The sequence below is a fragment of the Equus asinus genome, chromosome 5 (assembly GCF_041296235.1).
Source record: "Equus asinus isolate D_3611 breed Donkey chromosome 5, EquAss-T2T_v2, whole genome shotgun sequence".
NCBI classification, from domain to species: Eukaryota; Metazoa; Chordata; class Mammalia; order Perissodactyla; family Equidae; genus Equus; species Equus asinus.
This window is the reverse complement of record NC_091794.1, coordinates 106,339,039-106,365,314: the sequence shown is the minus strand read 5'-3', so window position 1 is coordinate 106,365,314 and position 26,276 is coordinate 106,339,039. Positions and strand designations below refer to the sequence as shown.

General features: G+C 43.6%; 1 protein-coding gene across 3 annotated transcripts in view; it reads left to right on the top strand.

The window, feature by feature from the left end:
* The window catches only part of UBE4B (ubiquitination factor E4B), a 122,702-nt gene extending 97,436 nt beyond the window's left edge, over positions 1–25,266 (top strand). For all 3 annotated transcript variants that reach the window (XM_014849839.3, XM_044769649.2, XM_070511134.1), the window contains 7 exons: positions 7,295–7,421; positions 9,166–9,310; positions 13,945–14,079; positions 16,738–16,929; positions 22,666–22,840; positions 23,425–23,571; positions 23,903–25,266. In XM_014849839.3, coding sequence (XP_014705325.1) covers positions 7,295–7,421; positions 9,166–9,310; positions 13,945–14,079; positions 16,738–16,929; positions 22,666–22,840; positions 23,425–23,571; positions 23,903–23,964 — 983 coding nt within the window. In that variant the 3' untranslated portion in view covers positions 23,965–25,266. The remainder of the gene's footprint in view (positions 1–7,294; positions 7,422–9,165; positions 9,311–13,944; positions 14,080–16,737; positions 16,930–22,665; positions 22,841–23,424; positions 23,572–23,902) is intronic.
* Positions 25,267–26,276: the final 1,010 nt, after the last annotated feature.

Sequence of the window (26,276 nt, the reverse complement as noted above, 5' to 3'; positions counted from 1 at the left end):
TGGGCAAGGTTGTCTAAAGCCAGTGGATAAAGTTACTCTAAACTGTTACCTAAAATCCTGAAGTCCACTTTTTTTCTTTTTCTTTCTTTCTTTTTTTTTTGGTGAGGAAGATTGTGACTGAGCTAACATCTGTTGCCAGTCTTCTTCTTTTTGCTTGAGGAAGATTGTGACTGAGCTAACATCTGTGCCAGTCTTCCTCTATTTTGCCACCACAGCATGGCTTGATGAGCGATATGTAGGTACACGCCTGGGATCTGAACCTGCAAACTCTGGGCATGTGAACTTACCCACTACACCACTGAGGCGGCCCCCTGATGTCCACTTATAAGTATAACCTACTAACCAACTGCCAACAGAGCATGTACTGTTGGTTATTTTTCCTGAGTTGTGGAAATATTACATTGACCATTCTACATACTGGTCCCTGGTGATTCAGCAGGATCCGTTGAAAGTCAGATTGGTAATACTGAGATCCACTTGATATCAGCAGCACAACTTGATGTTTTTAACTGAAATTACCTCATTCATTTTGCTGGGAAAGATTCGCCCTGAGCTAACATCTGTTGCCAATCTTCCTCTTTTTTTTCTTTTCCTCCCCAAAGCCCCAGTACAGAGTTGTATGTTCTAGTTGTAGGTCCTTCTGGTTCTTCTATGTGAGCCGCCACCACAGCATGGCTGCTGACGGATGAGTGATGTGGTTACACACCTGGGGGAACCAAACCTGGGCCACCAAAGCGGAGTGTGCCGAACTTTAACCACTAGGCCATCAGGGCTGGTTCATTTTAACTTTGAACTTACGGCATTAGTTTCACACCACCTTACTAACCCAGAGTTTCAAAACTGCGGGTAAAACAGGGAGCTTGTTAAAAATGCTTGTTTTGGGCCCCCCCCCCCAAACCAGTGGACTCAGGATCTCTGGGAGTCTGCACTCATTCACTAATTCTACCCATTTATTGAGTGCCTACTATTTGCCAGGCTCTGAAAACACATCACACACTCTGCAAGGAGCTCTTCCTCTTCTTGTTGAATTATATTCCAAATTTTCATTTTTTTTTTTAATTTGGCTTTTGAACTGCGAATGTGTTTTCATAAAGCTGATTACCTATGGGGCCTATTCACCTGTCCTCTACGGAAGGCACAGGATTGTGCAAATGGAACATTTTCCCTCTGGTTTATATATTTCTCAGGAAAGGAGGTGTATCTTGTCTGTCTTGTCTTCTGTTGAACCTGGTACATTCTGGGCCCACAGTAAGTGTCTGACATCTAGTAGACTGTGCTCGTTGTGCCCTTGGAAGAGGCACTGGCCGCCCGAAGCACCTTCCCTTGCTGTTCACAGCAGCAACAGTAGTTTGGGGATCCGTCTGTGCTCTGTGACAGCCATCCCTTCCCTGTCAGTCAAGACCTGCTCCTGCTCGTTTCAGGCTGGTGCTGTCATCTCTCTCTTCACTTTTAGGGGGTCCAGGACTCTGTCTACCTTCTTTTTCTTTTGTCACTATTGTTTTGTGGCATCTTCTAAGAGTTTTCTCTCCTTCCCTTAGCCTACCTATATCCTCTTAAACCTAAAGCAAGTACATAGGCCCTTTGAAGTTTTGTTAACATCCTCACTTTGGCAACAGCAGAGAACACTCCTGGCTCAAAGGCCCCTTCTTGGCTCCCCAGTTCTCCTCTTTTCTCTTTTAGCTCTAGTAGTGAATAACCATCTGTCATTCAGGTACCAATGGTGCATTATATATATGGTGCCTTGCACATATCATGCATAGTTAAACTGCAGATAATTCTGCATTTCTTAAAATAGTGGTGAGGGTACCTCTTTTCTCCTGTCAGACTCACTTTTAAGATGAGAATACCTACTGCTGACATGGTTGTAGAGAAATAAACTAACCTGCAAAAGCCTATTTCATCCCCCTGTAGATCTTGGTGCAGAAGTAGTGCTATGAAACTCTGTGAGAATGTAAATTGATAAAGCCTTCCTGGAAGGCAGTTTGGCAGTCCGTACCTAAAAGCCTTAAAACTTTTTATATCCTGTATATCAATCAAGGTCTAGTCAGGAAAACAGAAACATGCCAGTTATTTTAGTAGAGAGAATTTAATATAAGGAGCTTGTCAGATAGGTATTTGAAGACAGAAAATGCAAGTAGGAACATTGGGTAACACAGATTATAGGTGTGGGAAGCAGCTATCATCTGTCCCTGGGGCTGGGGGTCCAGGGGAGGAGGCTGGGGTTATTGGAATCTAGCAGCTCAAATAAGGACTTGGATAGAACTGGGACCCAGGTCTCTGGGGAAGGACACTGGCCAGCTGGTGCTGGTGTCTCTGAGGTCAAGCAAGGTTGCTTGTCCTGCGAGTGTGGAACCAAGCTAGGAACTGGAACCAGCTGCTGCTGCTGGGCCAGAGAATCCTCGCTGACAGGAGCAGCAAACCAACCAGAGGTCCAAGGCCCTTCTCCCTCCTGTTTCCAGTTCTGCAGCACCCCCTGTTGGCAAACCTAACAGGGCTTGCTGGCAAACAGGGTCCCAGCCACAGCATCCCCAAAGCCAAGTATAGAAAGTGGATTTGGGGCTGAGAGACAGCAGCTAAATGACCAACAAGCCCTCTTACATCTAAACTTAATTTCTAGTGATCTATTGTATGGGAATAATTATAAATGTATATAAATGTTTATTACAGTATTCACCACAGCATTGTTTATAATGAGTGTGGTGAAAATATTTAAAACAACTTAAATTTCTGCCAACTGTGGATAAATTAGGTAAATTATAGTTTGTCCATACAGGGGATGTATATGAGCCATGAAAAATAGTGTGTTATTTACATTAAGTGGTTTAGTAATAAAAAGTTAAAAAAATGCCAAGTAATGAAACAATATTTAAAGTATGACTACATTTTGGTAATACACATGTGATAGAAAAAGGTATAGAAGAATATACACCAAAGTATTAACAGTGAGTTGGTTGTTTTTGAATGGTAGAATTGTGAACAGTTTAATTTCTTTTTTCAAAATTATTTGAACTTCTTAATTATTCTACAGTAAACATGTATTGTTACTGTTAAAAACAAAAAATGTTTACTGAAACGCATTTTGTACTCAGTTGGTGCCCTGGGCGGGTCACTGTGGCTCCAGGATGAAGGACAGGGGTGTGTGTGGGCGTGTGGAATGGGGCTGAGCCCAGTGGGGCCTGGCGGGTAAGGTCCCAGGAGCCAGGGGTGGGTGTTGTTCTCCGTTTCCCCTTTGCCACCAAGCAGTGTGCCCTCTGGCCCTGAACCACCTCTGTAGTCATGGAGAGATGATACCCGAGCTAATAATAGCCACCACTTACTGAATACTTACTAATCCTTTCACTTAATCCGCACAGGAGTCCTCAAGATGGGTGCTATAAATATCTCCATTTTACAAATGAGGAAACTGGAGCTTAGGAAGGTCAAGAAGCTTGCTGAAGGTCAGCAGCTAGCAAGGGGCAGCAACCTCAGCAGTTGGACTTGAGCACAGGTGCTCCTGAGGGCTGCGCTGTTCCTCCTCTCATTACCAAGGGCCCGGCGCCGGGAGGCCCCTGCAGGGGGGCGTCACAGACACTCCCCACATGTCCGTCGAATCCGTGCTCAGTCCTGACTCTTGAACGTGTCTGACTCTGAGACGTGAAGTAGAGATGGGTGTCTGGAACAAGCTCCTCTTTTCCACCCTCAAAGAGTATTGTAGCTTAGAAAATTCTCAAGATCCAATTTTTGTTTCAAACATAAAATTAAGTTTCAAAATAAGAGTGTTTTATTTGTGTCACAGCAGTCAGATCCTTAAGGACCAGCTCTCAGAACTTGGGAGAACACTGATAACCAAGACTTATTTCAAGACTCCTCTTCCCCGAGCTGATCTGACTCAGCCAAGCCAGCCTTAGCCCAAGTAGATTCAGTCACTAATTCAACAAATAATTGTGAAGCTCCTACTGTGTGTCAGCACTGCTTTTGATGCTGGGGCCCAGCGGTGAAGATACCAAAATCCCTGCCCTCCTGGTCAGGCGTTCTCGTTGGGAGACAGACACCAGACCCATAAATAAGATACTTTCACACAGTGAGCGTGGGAGGAGGGCATGGTGCTACTTTAAGACACGTGCGTCGTCAGGGAAAATCTCTGAGGAGATGACTTTGGAATAACACTGAAAATGAGACAAAAGAGTGAACCATAAGAAGATCTCAAGGTGGTAGGCCACAAGGCAGTAGGAAGGGGGCAGCAAGTGTAAAGGCCCTGTGGCCTGTGGCAGCTTAATGAATCAGGCAAGAAGACCTGCAAGGTGGGAGCCCAGTGAGTGAGGAGAGTAGTGAGCTCTGTAGGGGTCTTATTTTTATCCCAGGCCTCTTAGAGCTTTATTGTTAGTACCATTGAGTCCATCCTGACTCCTAGCAGCCCTGAGTCCAGCACAGCAGAACCCTGCCCTGTCTTCTTACGCCGTCCTCTCATCTTCTGGCGTACTATCACACAGTGCTCTGCTGCTATTCATAGGGTTTTCACAGCCAGTTTTTGGGAAGTGAGTGGCCAGGTCATTCTTCCTAGTCTGTCTTAGTCTTGAAGCTCCACGGAAACCTGTCCACCATGTGTGACCCTGATGGTATTTGAAATACCAGTGGCATAGCTTTCAGCATCACAGCAACACGCAGCTGCCACAGTGGGACAACTGACAGGCGGCTGGTGCGGTTCCCTGACCTAAAAACAAACCCAGGCTGCAGCAGTGAGATCGCGGAGTCTTAACCACTAGACCCCCAGGGCTGGCTCGCTCTCAGAACTAGGACTTAGGAATTTGAGCTTGGGCTGATGCGGTTTTGAGGGAACGTTAGGAGTGAATTTAAAGGGAAAAAAACATTAAGAGAGATGTATATTGATGCGGAATAAGTTAACTAGGGTTACTTAGCCTCTGCTGTGTTTGGCATACGGCATAGGTATTATGGGCAATTTTGAGGATATAAGAGACTTTGTGTCAGCCCCTCGGGATCTGTGTCCTGTAGACTCTGCTAAATCGGCTCTTCACACTTTAGTTCACACTTTTATACAATTAATAAAATGACACTTAGTTCATCTTAAAGAAACATTGACCAAATGGATATACATAAGTGCTTTCAGGTCTTTGTATGATAGGTGTTAATTATCTTATTCCTTTTATTTTTAAATAGCTATTTTTTTTATAGTCACAAAAAAATATGTGTTCATTAGGAAATATAGAAAATACCAAGAAGAAAATAAAAATCATTGATAATCTCTGCGTTCAAGAGAGAATTTGTTAACATTTTGCTCTGTATTTTTCCAATTTATATATTATACATATGTGTGTGTGTGTGTGTGTGTGTTTTTTCCAATATGATTGGACCCAAACTGTATATTTTGTTGGTAACCTGTGGTTTTTACTTAACGTATCACAATTATTTTTCTGTGTTCTCTCTTGGGCATTTGGATTATTATATTTTTTTCTCTAATATAAATAATACTTTAGCGAGTATCCTTGGAGATCAGTCTTTGAACATGCCTGTATGGGGGGCTCTTTGGGTGGTTTTTTAGTCACTCAAAAAGAGATTCTGGCTTTTTGTTGTTGTTGAGGTATAATTGACATATAGCATATTAATTTCAGGTGTTCAGTGTAATGCTTTGATATTTGTGTACGTTGTGAAATGATCACCACAATAAGTCTAGTTTAATTTTTTTTCTTGTGATGAAAACTTTTAAGATATACTCTTAGCAACTTTCAAATACGCAGTACAATATTATTCACTGTAGTCCCCATGACTTGTTTATTTTATAACTGGAAGTTTGTACTTTTTGACCCCCTTCACCCATTTCACCCGCCCCCAACCCCTTCCTCTGACAACCACCAGTCTGTTCTCTGTATCTGTGAGCTTGGTGTTTGGTTGGTTGATTGCTTGGTTGGTAGTGTTTTTTTGTTTTGTTTTTAGATTCCACATATAAGTGAGATGATACAGTATTTGTCTTTCTCTGTCTGACTTATTTCACTTAGCATAATACCCTCAGGGTTCATCCATATTGTTGCAAATGGCAAGATGTCATTCTTCTTTACGGCTGAATACCATTCCATTGTATGTATAGCACGTCTTCTTTATCCGTTCATCTGTCCGTATTTTCACGAATAGAATTGGTGAGTCAAAGAGATGATCCTATTGATGGCTTGTGATACATTTTGTCAGATTACCTTCACCATTCCTTCCCACCTGCATTTATAGTGTGCTTGTTGCCCCAGATCATCATCTGCACTTAGTATTGTCATTTTTGTAACGTCTGCCAATTTGATAGGTGAAAAACGGCATCTTATTTTACTTTTTTATCTGTTTCTTAAGCCTTATCGTCTTTACCTGACAGTTTTTCCTCTCTTTAAAATTTGTCATGAATTCAGGAATTTCTCATGCTGAAGCTATTTGTCGTTTGGACAACTAAGTTTGATCTTTGCTCCATTTTAATGGGTACATGGATGTTGGTAATTGGTAAGTGAGTGATGAGTATGTGGGGACTCACTTTGCTTTTCTCTGTTGTGGTACATGTTTGAAAATGTCCCTAAGACAAAAGTATTTAAAATAATAGCCACTTTATTTTATTTATTTTCGGGTTGTACACTTTAATATTTACAGTAATAATCACTTTAATAAGCACTTGGCCCTTAATAGAATTTAACCCAATTTTCTTTCTGCTCAGGGATGCTCATTTAAAGTGCTGTGGATGGGGCCAGCCCAGTGGCATAGTGATTAAGTTTTTGTGCTCTGCTTCAGTGGCCCATGGTTTGCAGGTTCGGATCCCAGGCACAGACCTACACACCGCTCATCAAGCCATGTTGTGGCAGCATCTCACGTACAAAATAGAGGAAGATTGGCACAGATGTTAGCTCAGGGACAATCTTCCTCAAGTAAAAAGAGGAAGATTGGCAACAGATGTTAGCTCAGAGCCAAACTTCCTCACCAAAAAAAAAAAAAACAGTGCTATGGAATTTCTATAAATTAATAACTTAAAATTGGGGGAGGTATGATAATTCAGCTTCTGGTCCTTGGTGAGTTGATGCTGCCTCAAAGATGCCAAGCCATTTTCTAGCTGTCTGGTTGGCTGTGTCATTGCCAGACCTTGATTGTGAAACTTTTGTTTTCAAAACCACCTCATAATTTCTCTCCTGCCTTACATGTGAGATATAGGTGAATTTTTATCTCAACTCTGAATTTTCAGATTTGTATTCACTCAGTAACATTGTAGCGGCAATAACTGCTTTTAGAAAGGTTAAGAAAGTATGTATCCTTCAATCCCTTTGTCTTTCTTCTGTAGATGTTGAGCATACTGGAGCCACCAGCGAGTTCTATGACAAGTTCACCATTCGCTATCACATTAGCACCATTTTTAAAAGCCTTTGGCAAAACATAGCTCACCATGGCACCTTTATGGAAGAGTTCAAGTGAGTATTGGGCCCCTAACGTCACAGTGTGCTCTCTTGCAAATCACAGGTAAAGTGGCTGCTTAAAAGCTTTCACAGCTGGGTTCTTGTTGACTCTTTGCTTGGGCTCAGCCTCCTCTAAGTTTTCCAGATGGTACTGCTAAATGTAAGCAGGGTTATCTAAATGTCTGTGCTTTCGAGATATTGCTGAACTTTAGATTTGCCAAGATACTTTGAGGATGGGATACATAAAGAAAAAATCTGTAACTCTTCTGAGATCATGTGTTAAGTGTTTTTGATGTTTCTGTGGTAACAGTCTTAAGTGAAGTTGTCAGAATGACTGAAAAGAGGGAGTGTTCTCGGGTATGCTATCAAGCTTCAGAGTTAAGAGTGGTAGGAGGACTTTAGATTTAGAAGCGCTTAAGTTAGGGTTGTCATTTGAAGCTTCTTTCTTTGGAGTAAGGCCCTAAACCTTGATTAGGGACTTTTCATCACTTGCCTGAAGTTTCAGCGTCTACTTAAACCTGGACATTAGTAATTGCATTTAAATTAGTTAAAAAAGAAAAGTGCTTTAAAAAGAAAGGTAGATGAAAGTGTTGAACTCTCGAATTATTCTTTGGAAGAAATTTTATCCCATCTACTTGGATCTTTGGCAACCTTTGATCAAGTCTAGCTGTCACTTGTTAACTGAGTTATTAGTCAATAGTATACATATTACCAGTGGAATAACCGCTTGTTCTATAGCCTTCTGCAAAGTGAACTCTTTAAGTTAATTCTTTGTTTCCACGAACAGCTCTTAGAGTCAGAATTATGTTCCAACAATAGCCTGGCGCAAGCTTAGACCAGGGAGGCCCGTGGTGTGATCTGCATGGTGCTGATTGGGAGCGCTCATCCGGAACTTCCCATGTCCCTGAAATCCAGGCCTCCCACTCCTGTTCATAAGAGTTTCTCTTCCCTGGGCATGGGCTTCCCACCCCCTGATTACACAGGGGCAGATCCTGAAGCGTGGCTCCTCTTTTCTCTGCTAATTTGACAGTTACAGAGTCTAACAGAGATAGGCGAAGCCATGCCTGTCACCAGCAAGTCCTCCATTCAACGTGCTATGCAGGACGGTTCCATAGATTGGAAGCTTCGAGCTTTATAAAATAAGTTAATATCCTACTTCATCAATATTGCAGCTTCTAATTTTTCTTCAGTGTGTCTTTCTTTATAATGAGGAATAACTGTATCAGTAGTTCTCTTATCTCTTATATGTTGGTAATTATTTGTGCCTTCTTTGTATCTTGGTGAATTTAAGCATATTTTCTTTTCTAGTCTGGAGGAATGTTTTCTCTACTTAAAATCCTTGAGGGAAGGAGCCAGGGGCGTGCTGGTAAACCTACTCTCTGGAGAAAAAAAAATTGCAGCATTTGCTGGTTTTCTGGGATGTAAATACTTCCACTGCTGCCAAATTTAAGCTGCCAAGGGAATCTACTTCTAAGATTCCAGAATATTAGCAGTTGGCTCTTATGAGCCATGCATGGTGTCTTCAGCACTCTACTGCAATGAGCTTATCACAATTAATTTAAAAGAATAACAAATTATAAGGAGAGACTTGGTAGTCCTTGACCTCACCTCTGCAGTGCCTGAGTTGTGCTAAGGTGTAGACAGTCTTGTAGGGCAAGATGGTTGGCATGTTGGGTGGAGGCCCGTTTTCTCAGGGATCTGCTGTAGTGTTTTGCTTCAGGGAGATGAATGACCATGGACCATGTAATTGGCTTTTCAGCTCTGGGAAGCAGTTTGTTCGCTATATAAACATGCTGATAAATGACACGACGTTTTTGCTCGACGAAAGTCTGGAGTCTCTGAAGCGGATCCACGAAGTGCAAGAAGAGATGAAGAACAAAGAACAGTGGGACCAGCTGCCCCGGGTGAGGCCATAGTCCAGATACTGGCCCAGCTTTGCAGGGAATCTACCTTTGGACCTGGGCAGAGCTCTGCTTCAGGGGCTGCATTTGTGGGTCTGATGACTTAGATCTAAATTACTTGTCGGTACAGTCTTGTGCCGCATAATGATGTTTTGGTCAACGAGGGACTGCATATATGATGGTGGTCCCATAAGATTAGTACCATATAGCATTGGTGTACAGTAGGCTCTCCTATCTAGGTTTGCACAGCGACGAAATCGCCTAACGACACATTTCTCAGAACATATCCCAGTCGTTAAACAATACATGACTGTACCTGTGACCTCCCACTGTGGGCTTCTATGCAGTTATATCCCAGGTTGGGGATAGGAGAAAACTTAAACACTTGACCTAAAGCTCAGAAATGAGTTGAGAAGTCTTCAAAAATGTGTCCAGAAAACTTTATCTACCTTTTTAATTTTAAAGGGCTTTTTTAGAGAAGAGCTTTTATTGTTTGAATATGTTCGTTAAGATTTAGGAAAGTAACTAGGAAATAAGTCTCTAGAAGTCTGTCTACTAGACAAGAATTTGATTTGTTCCTATGATCTTCTTTAGACAAATACTGTAAATAACTAAGGATTCTCATGGGGAGTTTTTTCCTTTCTATTGATCTTGGTTTTTATACTCAGTTAATAATTGAAAAGAGGCTTGTTCTGCCAGATTCTGCAAGAAATTCATGCTGTGCCAGTGACAGCATACTTCCCTCTCCTGACGTTTACTGCATCCATTTAGATGGTTCCCTGGCCAGTTGCTAGGCCCTTGACAGCTGCTGGTGACTTCGTGTTTTAGTCAGTTCTGTTCCTGATGTGGTTAGTCTCCAAATCAGACCTGCTTTCCAGAAGGAGTTCTCACGTACGATATGGGAAGACTACTTTTTCTCTACTTGCAGTAGCAGTCTTAAAATGAAAGTATTGCTGAGGTTCTAATGCTGTGGAGTCAAAAAGTATCTTAAAAGTAATGTATTGAAACACGTTTAGGGAGGGTTTTCATTTCAAGTATTTCTGCAGCTTTGATGAGAATTTTACATCTTACTCTAGCCAACATACTTAAACTACAGACTTAAACCCTTCGAGGGGCTTCCATGAATGCCAGATTTCTTCTGTGTCCATGACACCATGCTCCTTGAGCCCCTCTAATTGTGTTCTTGGGATAGGGTAGTGGTTGTCTTCTTTTTCATCAGTGCTGTACTGGCATCGTCTACAGTCTGTCCTGCCCACTACCCTCATATTCATTTCTAAACACACCTTAAACTATCCTGTTACTGTGCCTCCAAAACCTCCCTCCCGTTGTTCTCCATTTGCCTCAGGATGGAGTCAGCCCCAGGCCTGATGCTCCACGCCTCCCCAGGGTGGCTCTGAGACATCCTGCCAAGCTTACCTTCCATTGCAGTCAGTCAACTCGTCTGGACCAGTCCCCAGGCCCTCAGAATGTGCTGGGGAAACAGATGAGACCCTGGTGAAAGAGCCCCCAGCTTTGGAGTCCAGGGCCCTGGGTTTGAGAACTAGCACTGCCACATATTAAAAGTTGCTTAATCTCTCTTTCCTCACCCATAAATCAGAGAGAATTCCTGCCTTGCCAGAGATTGATGAGGACAGGCGGAAGATGGCCTAGACTTCAGGACCGGCCCACAGAAAGTGCTCGGGATGTGTAGCTCCTACTGTTTCGTTTGCCTTGAGACAATCCCCTGTCCAAAATGCTCTACTTTCTATTCTTATGTGTTAAAATCCTACCCGTTTTGTTTCTTTTTTAAGATTAGCCCTGCGCTAACATCCACTGCCAATACTTCTCTTTTTGCTAGGGAATATTGGTCCTGAACTAACATCTGTGCCCATCTTCCTCTATTTTATACGTGGGATGCCTGCAACAGCATGTCTTGACAAGCAGTGTGTAGGTCTGCACCTGGGATCCGAACCAGCAAACCCTGGTCTGCCGAAGCGGAGCGCATGAACTTAACCGCTACGCCACCAGGCCAGCCCCCTGTCTGTTCTTTGAGTAAGGTCTTGTCCAAATACTCCTCCGTTGTTGGCCTTCCCCAGTCAGTGTAGCTGCAGAGTCTCACCTTTCTCTACACTTTTGTAGTGCCCACTTTATGTCACTCGTGATTCTTATCTTGGACCAGCTTATATTGTACATGTGCTATATATAATTATATGTATTATATAATTATAATATGTAATCCCATATCAGGGATTATAGCACATTATCTCGTTCACAGTCAGTTCTTAATAGCATTTGTTTATGAGACAACCAAACAAGTATATTGATTTTTCTGTGTTAATGGATAGGAAAGGGTGTAAATAATCCCTAACAAGTGCTATTTCTATTTGACTTTGAAGCCACTTCCTGCCTGCCTGCTCCTCCTCACCTCCCCACCCTCTAAGCGTTGGAGGACTCCTGTGCTCAGCCCTCAGACTTCTCCTCTTCTCTTTCCACACTTGCTCTCTAGGGTGGTCACTCAATGAGAGTCTAGTTGGTATTTTGAGCATAGTGGAATTTTATGTCATAATAATTCTTTATTTTGAGAGACTGCACCATACATTGCAGGGCATGTAGCATCTCTTGCTCATCCCCATTTAATGCCAGTGATGTTACCCTCCTACCCCAAGTCATTGGGCAACCAGAAACACTCCCACACATGACCTGATGCCCCAAGTTGAAAATCACTGTTCGGTGATCTCATCTTTTCCGAGGCTTTAAATCTATATTCTGAAGACTCCAGGATGTGCTTCTCCAGCTCAGATCTCTCCTGATTCTAGACCTACAAAACCAGCTGTTGACGTGTCTTTCTGTCTGGTGGTCTAATAAGTATCTCAAACTTGTCTAAAACTGGACCTTTGGTGTTGTTCCAGGTCTGCTCTCTGAGTCTGCCCAATCTCACTAAACGACAGCTGCATTCCACTAATTGCTCTGGCTTCACACCTTGGAGTCTTCCTTGATCTCTCTCTCTCTCTCTCTCTCTCTTTCTCTCCTCCCCCCACCCTCCCCCCCAAGTGCCTCTAGGCTCTACCTTAAAATATATCCATTATCTGACCTCTTCCCCCCACCTTCAGGCCACTGCCACCTTCTACCTTTATTACTGTAATAGCCCCCTATTTGATCTCAGTCTCCACCCTGATAAAATCTCAATCCACTCCTTATCACCACTCTGCTCAGAACCCTTTCCGGCTTCCCTTCCCAGGTGAAATCCAGAGTTAGAGAGTGGCCTAGAGGACGCTGCAGTATCAGCCTCGCCACTTTCCCTTCACTCACTCCGCCCAGCCACACTCGCCTCCTTGCCCTTCCACCGACCCATGAGGGCCTTTGCACTTACTGTTCCCTGTACCTGGAGCAGTCTTCCCCCAGATTTTTGCTGACTCACTTCCTTCAGATATCTGCTTAAATGTCGCCTCTTCAGAGAAACCTTCCCTGACCACTCTTTCCAGAATAGCATCCCCTGACCCCAGCGCACCATTTCTCTCCCCTTATGTGCTTAGTTCTTCATACTATCAGACTTATTATGTATCTGTTGGGGTGTTTGTCTGTTTATTGCTTGGCTCCCTATGTGGAATCTAAGCTCCATGAGGGCGAGGAGCCCTATTGGTCTTGTTCTGTACTCTTATCTCCGGTGCCTGAAGGAGGGGCTGGTCTGTAGAAGGGGCTGGATAACATTTATCGATGAATAAATGAGACACCCAGACACACATTTAGGTAGTTCCCCCCTCGCTGCTGTTGTGTCTTCCCTGGTTCAGCCTTCCATTCAGTAGGCGCATTCTTGACCAAGGGGCAGTGGACAGGTCACCCAGCAGAATTGTTGCAGAATCTCCGCCGAGCACGTACTCAGCAGGCGCTTACCCAGGGGGCACTCGTTTGGCAACTTCAGCTGTTCTAGCTGTTTCCCCTCCCCCAACATAAAGTAAACTGGCCTCTGAGCAGATGGAGGATTTGAGTCTTTACTGATGTTCCTGCATTTTATCCATCTCAGAGCCTTCAGTGTTCTACTTTATTTTACCCGTAAGTCAAATACAGCTTTTCATCTTGTTTCCCAGCCTATGGCAGAATTGGAGGAGGATGGTGCCAGAAGCACGCAGTCTGACACTTGGAAGGGGTGACAGCCTAACAGCGTGGAAAGACAAACTTCAAAAGCTTAGCAGTCTACAGGCGCTTGATGTGAGGGCAAAACCTGTAGACCTAGTGTCATAGCGTAACACATCACATGTTTTTAAACTAATGCTGCCTGAGTAAAAGTTATTTAGGGAAATGAACTCTCCTTTATTAGCGCCAGTGTGTATTCGGCATGACACGAAGATTCGCTTATTTCATCCTGCGTAGACGTTGATGGGGACTTCTTTTATCATTGGGAAAACTGAGTCTCCTGTGAGTTAAATAATGTGCCACGGTCACCTTATTCAAAGTCCTAAAGAGTTCTGATGTGGAAGGGAATAAACTTGAGTTATCTGGAAGATTCGCTGGTGTGAGTTGTTAGGTCATTCCGTAAGAATGCTGGCTTTGTTACGCATTTCTCCAGTTATGAGCTGACTGTGTTTTTCTCTGCACTTGGCATTTTGGTGAGTTGCCGACCCGTCCTGAGATGTGTTTGGCTTCTGTTCAATGTCTCGTAGGATCAGCAGCAGGCCCGTCAGTCTCAGCTTGCTCAGGACGAGCGTGTTTCGCGCTCCTATCTTGCCCTGGCCACAGAAACCGTGGACATGTTCCATATCCTCACGAAGCAGGTCCAGAAGCCGTTCCTCAGACCAGTGAGTAGAACTCAGGGTGTTTCTTTTGTCTGTTGGATTCCACATTCAGATTCTATCGCTTATAACTAAATAGAGTTGTAGAAATCCTGGACATTCCAGCATTGCGGTCACTGAAAGTGAAATTCCGTTACTGATTCTGTTCCCGGTTATGCTAGTTGATACACACAGCACTCTGTTGATAGACTAAAGTCTGCGAGCGGTCACTTCGAAGATAACTTAATTCACTTTCTGCTTAGGCAGCACGTTGAATTATTAATGTTGAAGCTATGACATGTTTTTATCGTTGTTGGTTCCTATATTTTATTTATAGGTGAAGTATAAGATAACATCAGTTAGAAGTTACGGTATACTACGTAGAAATAATTGTTAATGTGTAAGAGATCTGGTTCTCTTAGGGGTAGCTTTGTTACACTCAAGAAGGCAAAGGTTAATGAGAGCCATAATTTGAGTCTATGATAGATCAAAGGTAGTCAAAATGTTTGGCCTTGACATGATTTCTAAAGCCTGGGTCCTGTTTCAGAAATTGAAACAGCGACAACTGAAGATCCCCGCTTTGCTTCGGCCTCCCTCGCCCGATACACCGTTGAGAAGCGTGGTGGTGTGGCTAGGACAAGGGTAGTGAAGAAGGCAAGGAGCCTGAGACTCGGTAGTTAGTTGGCTATACGGAGACAAGGTTACAATGGGGTGGAATTTTACCACGTGTCCTTCAGTTTCCGTATTCACTCTTCCCTGGAACATTGTCACCACAGCCCAGCCTGTGTGCGACTCCAGAGATGTCTCCTCGCTCCCCTTGCCATTCCTTGTCTCTTCATAGATAGATTTCAGCACAAGAGCAGTGGAACCTGAAACAAAACAGAGCTCACCATTGAAAGCATAAGACACTGCAACTAATTTAAACAAGGTATTTCAGACACTTGCTTCCCATAAAAGTTTGCAAATGGAAGTTCTTTAAACTTTTTCTATAAAGGCCAGACAGCAAATAGTTTAGGCATTGTGGGCCAACGGTCTCTGTCACAGCTACTCAACTTTGCTGTTGCAGTGCAGAGGCGGTCGCAGGTAACACATAAACAAGCAAGTGTGGCTGTGTCCCAGTAAAACTTGGTGAAAACAGGCCTCAGGCCGGATTTAGCCTGCAGCTAACAGTTTGCCGATCCCTGCACTAAACCGTGTTTCGTTTTGTGTTCAGTGGCTCCAATGGCAGTGCTATTTGATTTTTAGAAGGTAGGAAACTGTAAAAATTACTTGATACTAAATTATCATAAAGCCTATTTTTAGTTCTAAATTCTTCATTTTATAAAGGAAATTCTTGAAAGCTAAGTCTAATGTTTTCATGTCAATTTAAATTCTTTTTTTTTTTTTTTTTTTTTTTGAGGAAGATTAGCCCTGAGCTAACTGCTGCCAATCCTCCTCTTTTTGCTGAGGAAGACTGGCCCTGAGCTAACATCCATGCCCATCTTCCTCTACTTTATATGTGGGATGCCTACCACAGCACGGCTTTTTTGCCATTCAGTGCCATGTCCACACCTGGGATCCAAACACTGAACCCCGGGCCACCAAAGCGGAACATGTGCACTTAACTGCTGCGCCACTGGGCCAGCCCCCAAAATTCTTTTTTTTTTTTTTTTTCTGAGGCCTTCTCATTGATCTGTTTATACCCCTGGCCATAGTCTTCTGCCTTCAGTCTTTGCTGGCCTGCTTCGATGTTTCCTTTTCCTCTGCTACACTGATTTGCTGGCTAGCTCAAAATGTCCCACTTCAAAAAAAAATACCAACTCTATCCTATTCTTATCACTCCATTATTTCACAATTTCTTAAGAATTAAATACAAGAGTACTCTACGTTGTGTAGAAGCAGGTTCTTGAAAAGCAGGGTTTGAGTTCAGTTTGTGTAAATCCAATCACTAAATTCAGTGAAAACCTTGTTACTTAGAAAAGCTTTCACTTCTCCTTTTTTGTGGCCGGTGTTTACTCTCGCGCTCTCTCATCTAAGCCAGGTTTTCCCGTCTCAGGTCTGCTTAAAGTGCTGTGTGCCCAGCTGTACTAGGTGAGGAGTCATCTTGTGGGGTTATTGCATGTTATTTGATAATTATTTTTTAGTTGTTTCATTTAAGTTTGCTTTGTCTCACTGGCTAGACTTAAAACTAATCAAGACATAAATTCTGTCTCTTTCTTTCGCATTTCTGCCCTCTTTGCATCAGAGCACACTGCCTGAACTGCCAGGGACTTCTGAAATTTATACAAAAATAATGCATAGAATGATGACTGAAAGAACATACTCTAAAACTTCTGTGACTTGTGTTATGATGATGGAATTAAGAATAACTCCCCCTTGTTTATCTGTTTCTCAACAAATTTGGAGTGATCCTTGTTTTTATAATTGAAAGCATGAATTTAAAGAAAATATTGCCTTTCATTGATATTTATAAGTATTCCATCAAAATGCAACATCCTATTAAATATTAGCATTACTGGATTAGAGATGGCGAGTAAAGAAAATTTTGAATATAATATCCTTCTTCAGCTTCTGATACACAGCACATGTAAGGGATTCTTTGAAGATTAATCCTGCCAATTCCTGTGCCTCCACTGAAATGGGAGTTTTTGGTCCTTCTCGCTTGTCTCAACAGCATGAATTGTCCTTTATCCTGTGATTTCCTAGGAACTTGGACCCCGATTGGCTGCGATGCTGAACTTTAATCTCCAGCAACTTTGTGGTCCCAAGTGCCGTGACCTGAAAGTTGAAAACCCTGAGAAATACGGCTTTGAACCAAAGAAGCTGCTGGACCAACTCACAGATATTTACTTGCAGCTGGATTGTGCTCGGTTTGCTAAAGCCATTGCTGATGACCAGGTCAGTGCCCAAGGGAGCAGGCGGTTTCAGAGGGAGGCTGGGGCTCGGGCTGCTCCACTCGGTGGCCTGGGTTTGCTTCTCTCTGGATTTCCTGGCAGACCCTGTGCGATTACGTATCCATCTCTCCCTGGATTTTCCCCACTTGCAATGAGGGAAGGTGATACTTTTCAAAATGTGGTTTGAGAAGTTTTTAATTTGTAAATGGAAATAATGACCACAGTGGCAAGGGGAACTTGTCTGGTGTAAATGGAGATGAATTGATTGTTTTCCTTTGGGGGTAAAGAGCAGATTTGCCTCCCCGATCTGTCTCTAGTTGAGTTCTTAACCCATCCTGCTAAGGGCCTTACTTGACAAACCCATTACATTCCCAGGTTTTCTCAGGGAATCCAGATCTTCTTCCCAAGTCCGCTGCTTTAGCGCTGCTGTTACTTTTGTGGCTCTAGGTTTCAAGCCTTGTATGGTTATCTTGACATTTCCCCCACCTTTATTCCTTGTGTCCCTCCTGATCGTCTCAGTTTTCTGTTTTTCATTTCCACAGCTACCAGTTTAGTCCAGGCTGCCCCTGCCCAGCCTCAGTGTTTGACTTTCCAATACTCTCATAGAGGCCTTCCTCCTCCCCCGTGTTCTTCTGTCCTGCATTATTTCAACATAGTGATAGTTAATGTTTATTAACTGTATACCAAGTTTGAACCACTTTTCCTGTTTTCACTCATGTGATCCTCACAAAATCCTGTAATAGAGGTTTAGTTAGATTCCTCATTTTAAAATGAGGCACAGGGGCCAGCTCCGTGGCCGAGTGGTTAAGTTCACACGCTCCGCTGCAGCGGCCCAGGGTTCGGATCCTGGGCACAGACATGGCACTGCTCGTCAGGCCACGTTGAGGCGGCATCCCACATCCCACAACTAGAAGGACCTGCAACTAAGATATACAACTATGTACGGGGGGGTTCGGGGAGATAAAGCAAAAAAATAAAAATTAAAATAAAATGAGGCACAGAGAGGTTAAACAGCTTGCACAGAGTTAGTGTAGGGTGGAGGCAGGATTCATATACGGGCAGTCTAGCCCTGAGCCTATATTCTTAGTCTCTCTGTTCTCCACCTAAAATGCCCAAAAACGGGGCCGGCCCAGTGGCATAGTGGTTAAGTTTACACGCTCCACTTCAGTGGCCCAGGGTTCGCCAGTTCGGATCCTGGGTGCAGACCTACACACCGCTCATCAAGCCATGCTGAGGCAGCATCTCACACAGAAGAACCAGAATAACCTACAACTAGGATATGCAACTATGTGCTGGGGCTTCTGGGGGCGGCGGGGAGGGTGGTGTGGGGAAAGAATAAGATTGGCAACAGATGTTGGCTCAGGACCAGTCTTCCTCACCAGGAAAATAAAAACACCCAAAAAGTTCCATGCTCATCTCTGTCTCTCCATCTTTGTTCATGCTGTCTATCCAAATGTTATTCACATCTCAGGTTAACTATCAGTAGGCATTCAAGGAGATTCTTTACTCATATCTCATCCAAGGGTTAAAACAGGGGAATTGTGACTACTTTTTTAAAAATAACTGCTTTATTGAGATATAATTCACATTTCTAGGTACTTTGAGATGTAAACAAGGGGTGTGGTCTTGACAAAGTGCCTGCAATGAATAAAACCACGTATGTCTAAAGCAGTTTTTCCATAAAAAGTAGTGGTAAAGGAGGAGGTTAGGAGTTTGCAGTTATTCTGGGGAGATACTAAAATGCTTTTTTAGCCTACAGCTATATAATACTGCACGTATTTAGAATGGAGGATAAGTTGTAGCGTGTAGAGAGGGAAAGGCAATGGAAATGCTCCCCAGTCGAGGTTGTCATCTGCCTCCGGCAGAGGCAGAGTGTAGCTGGGCCTCTCTAGCCTGGAAGAGGTCGGGGGTGGAACGTCCCAGGGACTCTTCCATTTTTACTGTAAGAGACTTGGAAGAGTCATTTGGAGTGCTCCCTTTTCTCCTGGCACGTATTGCTGTGGCTGCCACATCGCAAGCGGTTAGTGTAACACAAAGTTTGCAGTGTGGATGACCGCAGCACACCCAGTGAAGCAGTGAAAACCAAGTGGGTGACAAAGGAGTGCCTCCAGCTCCCTTTCTTGGTGACCAACAAAACGTCCCCTCTTCGGGTAATGCCTGTGGATTGCGGTGGTGGCCTGTTGTGGCACCTGGCTTGATTCCTAGACAGCAGTTTCCACTCAGTGGTCCGTGGGTCTTCTGGAATGTCTAAATAGCCCTGCTCTTAGACCCGTGAAGCAAACATGCACAACTGCCAGTGACACAATGTGGAGAAAAACAGATTTTAAGTGGACTTTTTGTTTCCTTTTCCACTGTAGTGTTTGTCTTGGTTCTTGGGCATTTTTTGTTTGTGTTGGCTGTAAGCTGATTAGGGGCCTGCTGATTTGATTGTTCTGGAAGAGGGTTTGTGGGGCTGGGAGAGGAAGACGGAAGGCTAGAAAGCTTCAGAGGAGAGGTGGCAGAACTTTATTTTCTCCTTTGGGGACCGGGGTCTTGGTTTGTTCTGGTGTGTCCTGTTCCCTGGGAAGACAAAGCCAGAAGAAAAAGGCAGCTGTGCAAGGCAAGAAACTGAGAGACTGCTCTCTGTGCGCACCAAGAGCGGACTAAAGACAGGTGTCCAGGAGAGCTGACAGAAGGCAGCAGCACGAAGAGCCGCTGAGCTTTACACTCACAAACCTGAGGAGAGAGCCCCTGCCCGGGGAGGTGTGGAGCAGGACCGTTCTCCCTGGAGCTGAGAGGGCCCAGGAGAGGGACTTAGGGGGACTCGGTGAGCCGCGCGGTGGCCACGTCCGGCTGTGCTTCTGCGGGCGGACTCCGGCTCTGTGTGGGCATTGGAGATGCGACTTTTGTGAAGCGCTGTCTGTTCACACCACGTTCCATTAAAAAATAAATAGTAAAGAGCCCATCGGAAGTCTCCCTTCTCTCGTGCAATCTTCCTTTTTTTTTTTTCTGGAGGTGAAATCCACCTAATATAAAATTAGCGCTTTTAAAGTGGACGGTTTGGTGGCATTTAGTACATTCACAGTGTTGTGCAGCTGTCACCTCTATTTAGTTCCAAAATATTTTCTAGTCCTCCAGATAGAAATCCTATGTCCATTAAGCAGTCACTGTCCATTCCCCACTCAGCCCAGCCGCTGGCAGTCACTCGTCCAATTCCTGTCTGTATGTTACCTATTGTTAGATGTATCTATTTGCCTATTCTGGACATTTCACATCAACAGAATGATACAGCGTCCAACCTTTTGTGACTGGCTTCTTTCACGTAGCATGATGTTTTCAAGGGTGACCCCTGTTGTAGTGTGTGTTCGTACTCATTCTTGTTTCCGGCTCCATGATACTTTGTTCCATGGATATACCATGATTTGTTTATCCAGTCACCCATTAGTGCACATCTGGGTCGTTGCCACCTTTTGGTTATTGTAGTTAACACTCTTAGGAACATTCATAGAAAGGTGTTTGTTTGGCTACCTCTTTCCCTTCTCCTGGGTACATACTTAGAAGTGGAATTGCTGAGTCACGTGGTGGTTCTGTGTTTAACTTTGTGAGGAGCTGCTGAACTGTGTTCGGCGGCGGCTGCCCCACGTTGTACTCCCACCAGCAATGTACAAGGGTCCCATTTCTCCACGTCCTCGCCGGCGCTTGTTATTTTCTGTTTTGTTTTTTCTTTTTAAATAGCCACCCCAGTGGGAGTAAAGCGGTGTCCACGGTGATGGGATTTTGATTTGCATTTCCCCAGTGGCAAATACTGTTGAACACCTCTTTGTGCGCTTGTTGGCCATTTGTGCATCTTCTTTGGGGAAATGTCTATTCAAGTCCTTTGCCCATTTTTTTAAATTAGCTTGTGTTTTTTGTTGAGTTATAAGAGTTCTTTACATATTCTAGATACTACACCTTTCTCAGATAAGTGATTTGCAGATATTTTTATGTTTAACTTTGTAACCACTCTTTCAGATCCTTGAAGTCAGGAACGTCTTTGCTTCTCCTCTGACCCGCCCACACCAAACTTGAAGCAGCCGCTCAGTAATACGTATTTGTTGGATGCATCGATACTGTTCTTTGAGGCTGAATGCCACGTCCCCTTTTCGTAGGAACTTTTTGATTTCCGATAATGCTCCCACTGCACTGCTCTGTCTTAGAAGTTGACTTACAAGCACAAGTCAGTTGGTTAAAAGTCATCTTTTGAGAAATAGAGTAGGTGATGTTTTATGAAGATGACAAGTGGGCTAGGAATGGCTCCTTGTTACAAAGAGAAGTTCAAGGTGAAATCTTCTCAGTAGTGTCTATAGCAATGCCCAAGGTTCAGTAATTCCCAGTGCATTTTTGCCCCTCTAACATCTTACTGTCATCTTTTGGTCATTTATCCCCTGTGCCCTTTCCCAAAGGGATGGAGACTACCACTTACCTGGCTCATAATAAGTAGGCACCAAATAAAGTATTTGTTGAATTAATGTAGTAATTTAGTTTCAAAAAACTATAAGCAAGGCTCTCTGCACTTTCCAGGGTTGTAAAGATGGCTTTAGGATTGTCGCTGCTGGGCCCTGTCCTCTGTCTTCCCCTCAGTGGCATGGGTGTAATAAGGTTTGTGGGAGTGTGTGGAGAGAGAAGGTAAGCATGTGCACTCATGTAGAAGCTGAAGGTAAAAAAGGAGAGAAGAAAGATTGAGGAATTTCAATCCAGCATTCTCAGAGAAGACCAGGATTGAGATGAATTCAGCCTAAAGATGTTAGTGTGAATCTTTGTGTGGAAGTAACAGGTCACAGGTTATGGTCCTGTCCTTCAGAGGCTCAGATTTGATCATCCCCTCCTAGGTTTGCTCATTGTCTCTGCTTTGACAAGTGGCCAGTGTTCTTCCCATAAATGCAAAATATGATAGACTTTGATGTTGTTACCCCCATTTTACACTTCAGGAAACGGGCTCGGGAGAGTTAGGGATTTCCTGAGACCACACAGCAGGTAGATGGTAAAGCCAGAACTCAAGTCAAGGTTCATCTGTCCTCTACACCCTCCCTCCTACTTTTGTAGCCATAAATCGCTTCTGCTCCTGTCAGCAGAGCACCCGACATTTAATAGTGTGGAACATCTTAAAGATTGACAGTGAATGGGAGAAAGCTCCTATTGATTATGAACTATATTGGCTTGTTTTCACCCAGCTCCTCTCATACACTGCTAGGACACAGTGCCTTGCAAGGACTGAAATAGACTACATTTCCTTCTCTCTTGTTTTTTTCCCCCTTGCTTTTTCTCCCCAAATCCCCCCCAGTACATAGTTGTTTATTCTAGTTGTGGCGTGTGGGATGACGCCTCAGCGTGGCCTGATGAGCAGTGCCATGTCTGCGCCCAGGATCCAAACTGGTGAGACCCTGGGCCTCCGAAGTGGAGCATGTGAACTTAACCACTCGGCCACGGGGCCGGCCCCTCCTCTTTTTAATTCAATTTTAATAGAAATGCATTTTTGCCGTAAAATAATTCAAAACTTTAAAAATTCCCATCGTTTGTCTCAATCCTGAAGCCGTCCCCAGAATAAAGTAATGACATTGTACAGTTTGATGTGTGTTATCCCAGTCTTTATGTAGTTATAGCCATGTAAAAGTATTTTTATATACATAAAAAAAAAAAACAAATCATACTTTGGATATTTTCTGCGGCTTGCGTTTTTCCACTTAAAATATGTTTGTCTTACATTGTCTTTCCTCATTTGCAGAGATCTTACAGCAAAGAGTTGTTTGAAGAAGTTATTTCGAAGATGCGGAAAGCAGGCATCAAATCAACGATAGCAATAGAGAAGTTTAAACTTCTTGCTGAGAAAGTGGAGGAGATAGTGGCCAAGAACGCGCGCGCAGAGATCGACTACAGTGACGCTCCAGACGAGTTCAGAGGCAAGTAGGCCCTCTTTTCCATGCTGAATTCTTTGATTTGAGTTAACTTGAAGTATGTGACATTAAAAGAGGATATTCTGTGCTTTTCATTTTTTTAATATAGTTACTTTTTGAGACACTGTCTGAAATTTCATTTGCCTACTTTTAGTTCATATGGTAAATTAAAAGGGAAAAGTCCTTAGCCTCATTTTAAGCCAGATAATAACCCTGAAGATTCTAAGGTCAGCCTTGCCTTTGCAAGTGGGGATTTGAATTTTCAAAGAATTCTGAGAAGTCCTGGCATGAAGGATTCTAGCCTGCAGTCCTAGCTGCAGAGCCCTGAGGGCCTGCGGCTTTGTCTGTCCTGCTCTCTTTTTTCTGTATTCTTTCCTCCCAGCGGTAGCTGACAAAAGGGTACTTTCCCCTCTACAAAAGGCAGTGTCTGTGCCTTTATCTGACGCTCATATCCTTCTAAACTTGGGGGCCCCGTAGGGGCCATTTGATTGCTGTTCCTATGGATATATTTTTCACTGATAGGAGGGGCTTTGTTTTGTGTTCTTTTTCAGTTGTGGGCTCTATTGTTAGAGTTTGCTTTGTCTCTTTAGACCCTCTGATGGACACCCTGATGACTGACCCAGTGCGGCTGCCCTCCGGCACCATCATGGACCGCTCCATCATCCTGCGACACTTGCTGAACTCCCCCACGGACCCCTTCAATCGACAGACGCTGACGGAGAGCATGCTGGAACCAGGTAGAGGAGGGCGAAGCTTGAGTTGCAGCGCCTACGTCAGTACCAAGCAGTGGAACCAAAATCGTGTAGCAGAGACGGATCAGAGGGGGACATTTCTCAAGTCCAGAAACTGCATGGTTTATGACATTTAATAGAAAAGACACAAACCACTCTTTGCTCTTCTTCATTATAAAAGTCTAGGCCTTCCTTTCCACGTCCTGTTTCTTCTTCCATCTTCAGTTTAAGGAGGGAATGAATGGCCTTTTCTTTCCATTTATGCAGAACTACAAGCATCATCTCTCCCAAGAGCCCTCCCATCTGGGGCATTAATCCTCTCCTTTTCTTTTCTCAGTGCCCGAACTGAAAGAACAGATTCATGCCTGGATGAGAGAGAAGCAGAACAGTGATCATTAAACCGTGCCCCTGGCCCGCCCCCTGCCAGAAGCAGCCGAGGCCGGCGAGGAAGCAGATGCAGCGTCAGTGGTGAGAATGCTGTTCCAGCGTTGGAGGCCAGATGCGGCCGTGTACCCCGAGAGCCCCCCGGAGGGACCAAACGCGGAGATCTGCAAGGACGTGAATGCGAAGAAGAGCCCACTTCCTGTACATATATTTAAGTGACAAACTTGGTCAAAAGCTTGAGGGACACATTTTATGATTACTTGTGTAAGAAAGCACGTCCTTCATACGTCACAATTTGGGGCTTTTGCAACAGAAGTCTTAGTAATTGATGACGAGTGGGTCTGGGCAGCATCCCCTTCATCTTTTTTTTTTTTCCCTAAATCCAGTATCCGTTGATTTGATTGTGATTAGAGAACCTTGGACGTTTTGCTGCTAAAGAATCTTTTTCCCGCCCTCTCTCTTCCTGACCCTACTTGCACTGCTGTGGATTTTTTTAAGAGAAGCAAAAACAAAAATAAACTCCTTTCCCTGGCCCCTCCAACATATATTCTGTGAGATAACTGTGCCTGCGACGAAGTGTTAATCCTGGGATCGTATTTTTATATCATATTCACATATTTGTTTTTTTAATTGGTGTTAGATGACATGATTAATAAAAAAGGCAAGATATTTTCAGAATTTGAATTTCAGTTTTTTATTTTTTTTTTCTTTTGAAATGTCCCTTTAAAATTTTTTTATTCTAAACAAAATGAAGAGAATCCTGTTGCTCTGGTCCTTGTAATAGGCCCTCTGTTAGGAATCTGAGGAGCGACGGCAGCAAAGGAGGTGTTGAAGCACGTCAGGATTTACGTGACTTAGGGTTTTGGCGGGGAGGGGGGTTGGTGTTTCTAATGCCACGTGACAGTTCGGAGCCTTTCCAGTTGTCCTATGAAGGTAAATAAATTCCTCAACCCTTGGGTCTGTGAGTTCGAGGCAGGGGTCATTTGTATGACGTGTCCTTTGGGGCTTGGCCTTACCAAAGCAAAAAAGGGGTGCAAGAAATGTGGAAGTATGTCTGCTTGTAAAAACACACACAAACACACCGACACACACGCACGCAAACATGAGACGTTTTGTATTACTGCTCCCTACTTAACATACTTGAATTCTTGAATTTCCTTTGGGGTAAAAAAGGATTTGAAACCATAAAGTGTTTTGAAGAAATTAAGTCTACAAAAACATACTTTCCTTTTCTTTTCCTTTTTTCCCCCTCCACAGACCATGTCCTCTGTTCAATTCCTAACGCAAACTACAATAAATGGTGATGCACATTCGGAAGGAATCTTCTTTGAGTCTCTTCTTTTTGTGGAAAACAAAGGGGTGGGTAAAGAACAAGAGCCCGATGAATTTGCCTATGCTGGATTATCTTTTCTGGGGCCAGTTAGGAGCTGCGATTTTTGCAATAAAACTTTCGTATTTGTGTCCGTCTTGATGCTCCATTTGGTTCTCATTTCACTGTTTGCTTGTTTGAGGGGGTTAAGCTTGGTCGCATTCAGTTTCTTCCATTCTCAAATTGTTGCCCTTTCTCAAATATCTTTTCCCTGACCTTTAAAATTCTTACTCAAGTCCACCCCATTTCATCAGCATTTTCTTAGGCACTGTAGTTTACAAAACCGTACCTACCAGCTCATGAAATAATAATAGCGAGCACTTATACAGCATTTCCTATGTGCCACACACTGCCGAGGCCTTTACATTTATGGCTTCATCCTCTGAGAAGACGATACTGTTATCTTTGTTTTTTTAAACAGGTGAGGGTATGGGGTGTGGAGAGGTTAGGTGACTTGCCCAAGGTCACCTGGTCAGTTAGTGGAAGAATAGGTGTCCAGGCTCCAGAGCCCATGCCCTTAGCCACCACAGCTACTACTTATCTTGAGCACATTTGTAAACTTTTTTTTTTTTTTTTTTTTGGTGAGGAAGATTGGCTCTAAGCTAACATCTGTGCTAATCTTCCTCCATTTTTTGTATGCAGGCTGCTACCACAGCATGGCTTAACAAGCAGTGCATATGTCCCCACCTGGGATACAAACCCACAAACCGCGGGCTGCCAAAGTGGAATGCACAAACTCAACCACTATGTCACTGGGCCAGCCCCTGTACCACACCACTTTTTTTCCCAAAAAAATATACTGTATTCTTTGTAACAAAAGTTTTAGACAATAAACAAACAAAAAAAGAAAATGAAAATCACCTGCAATCCGACCATGCAGATAATTCTGTTAATTTACTAAGTTTGTATATGTATATGCCTATGAAATTACGATGTTTTGGGGCTAGTTTTATCTGTA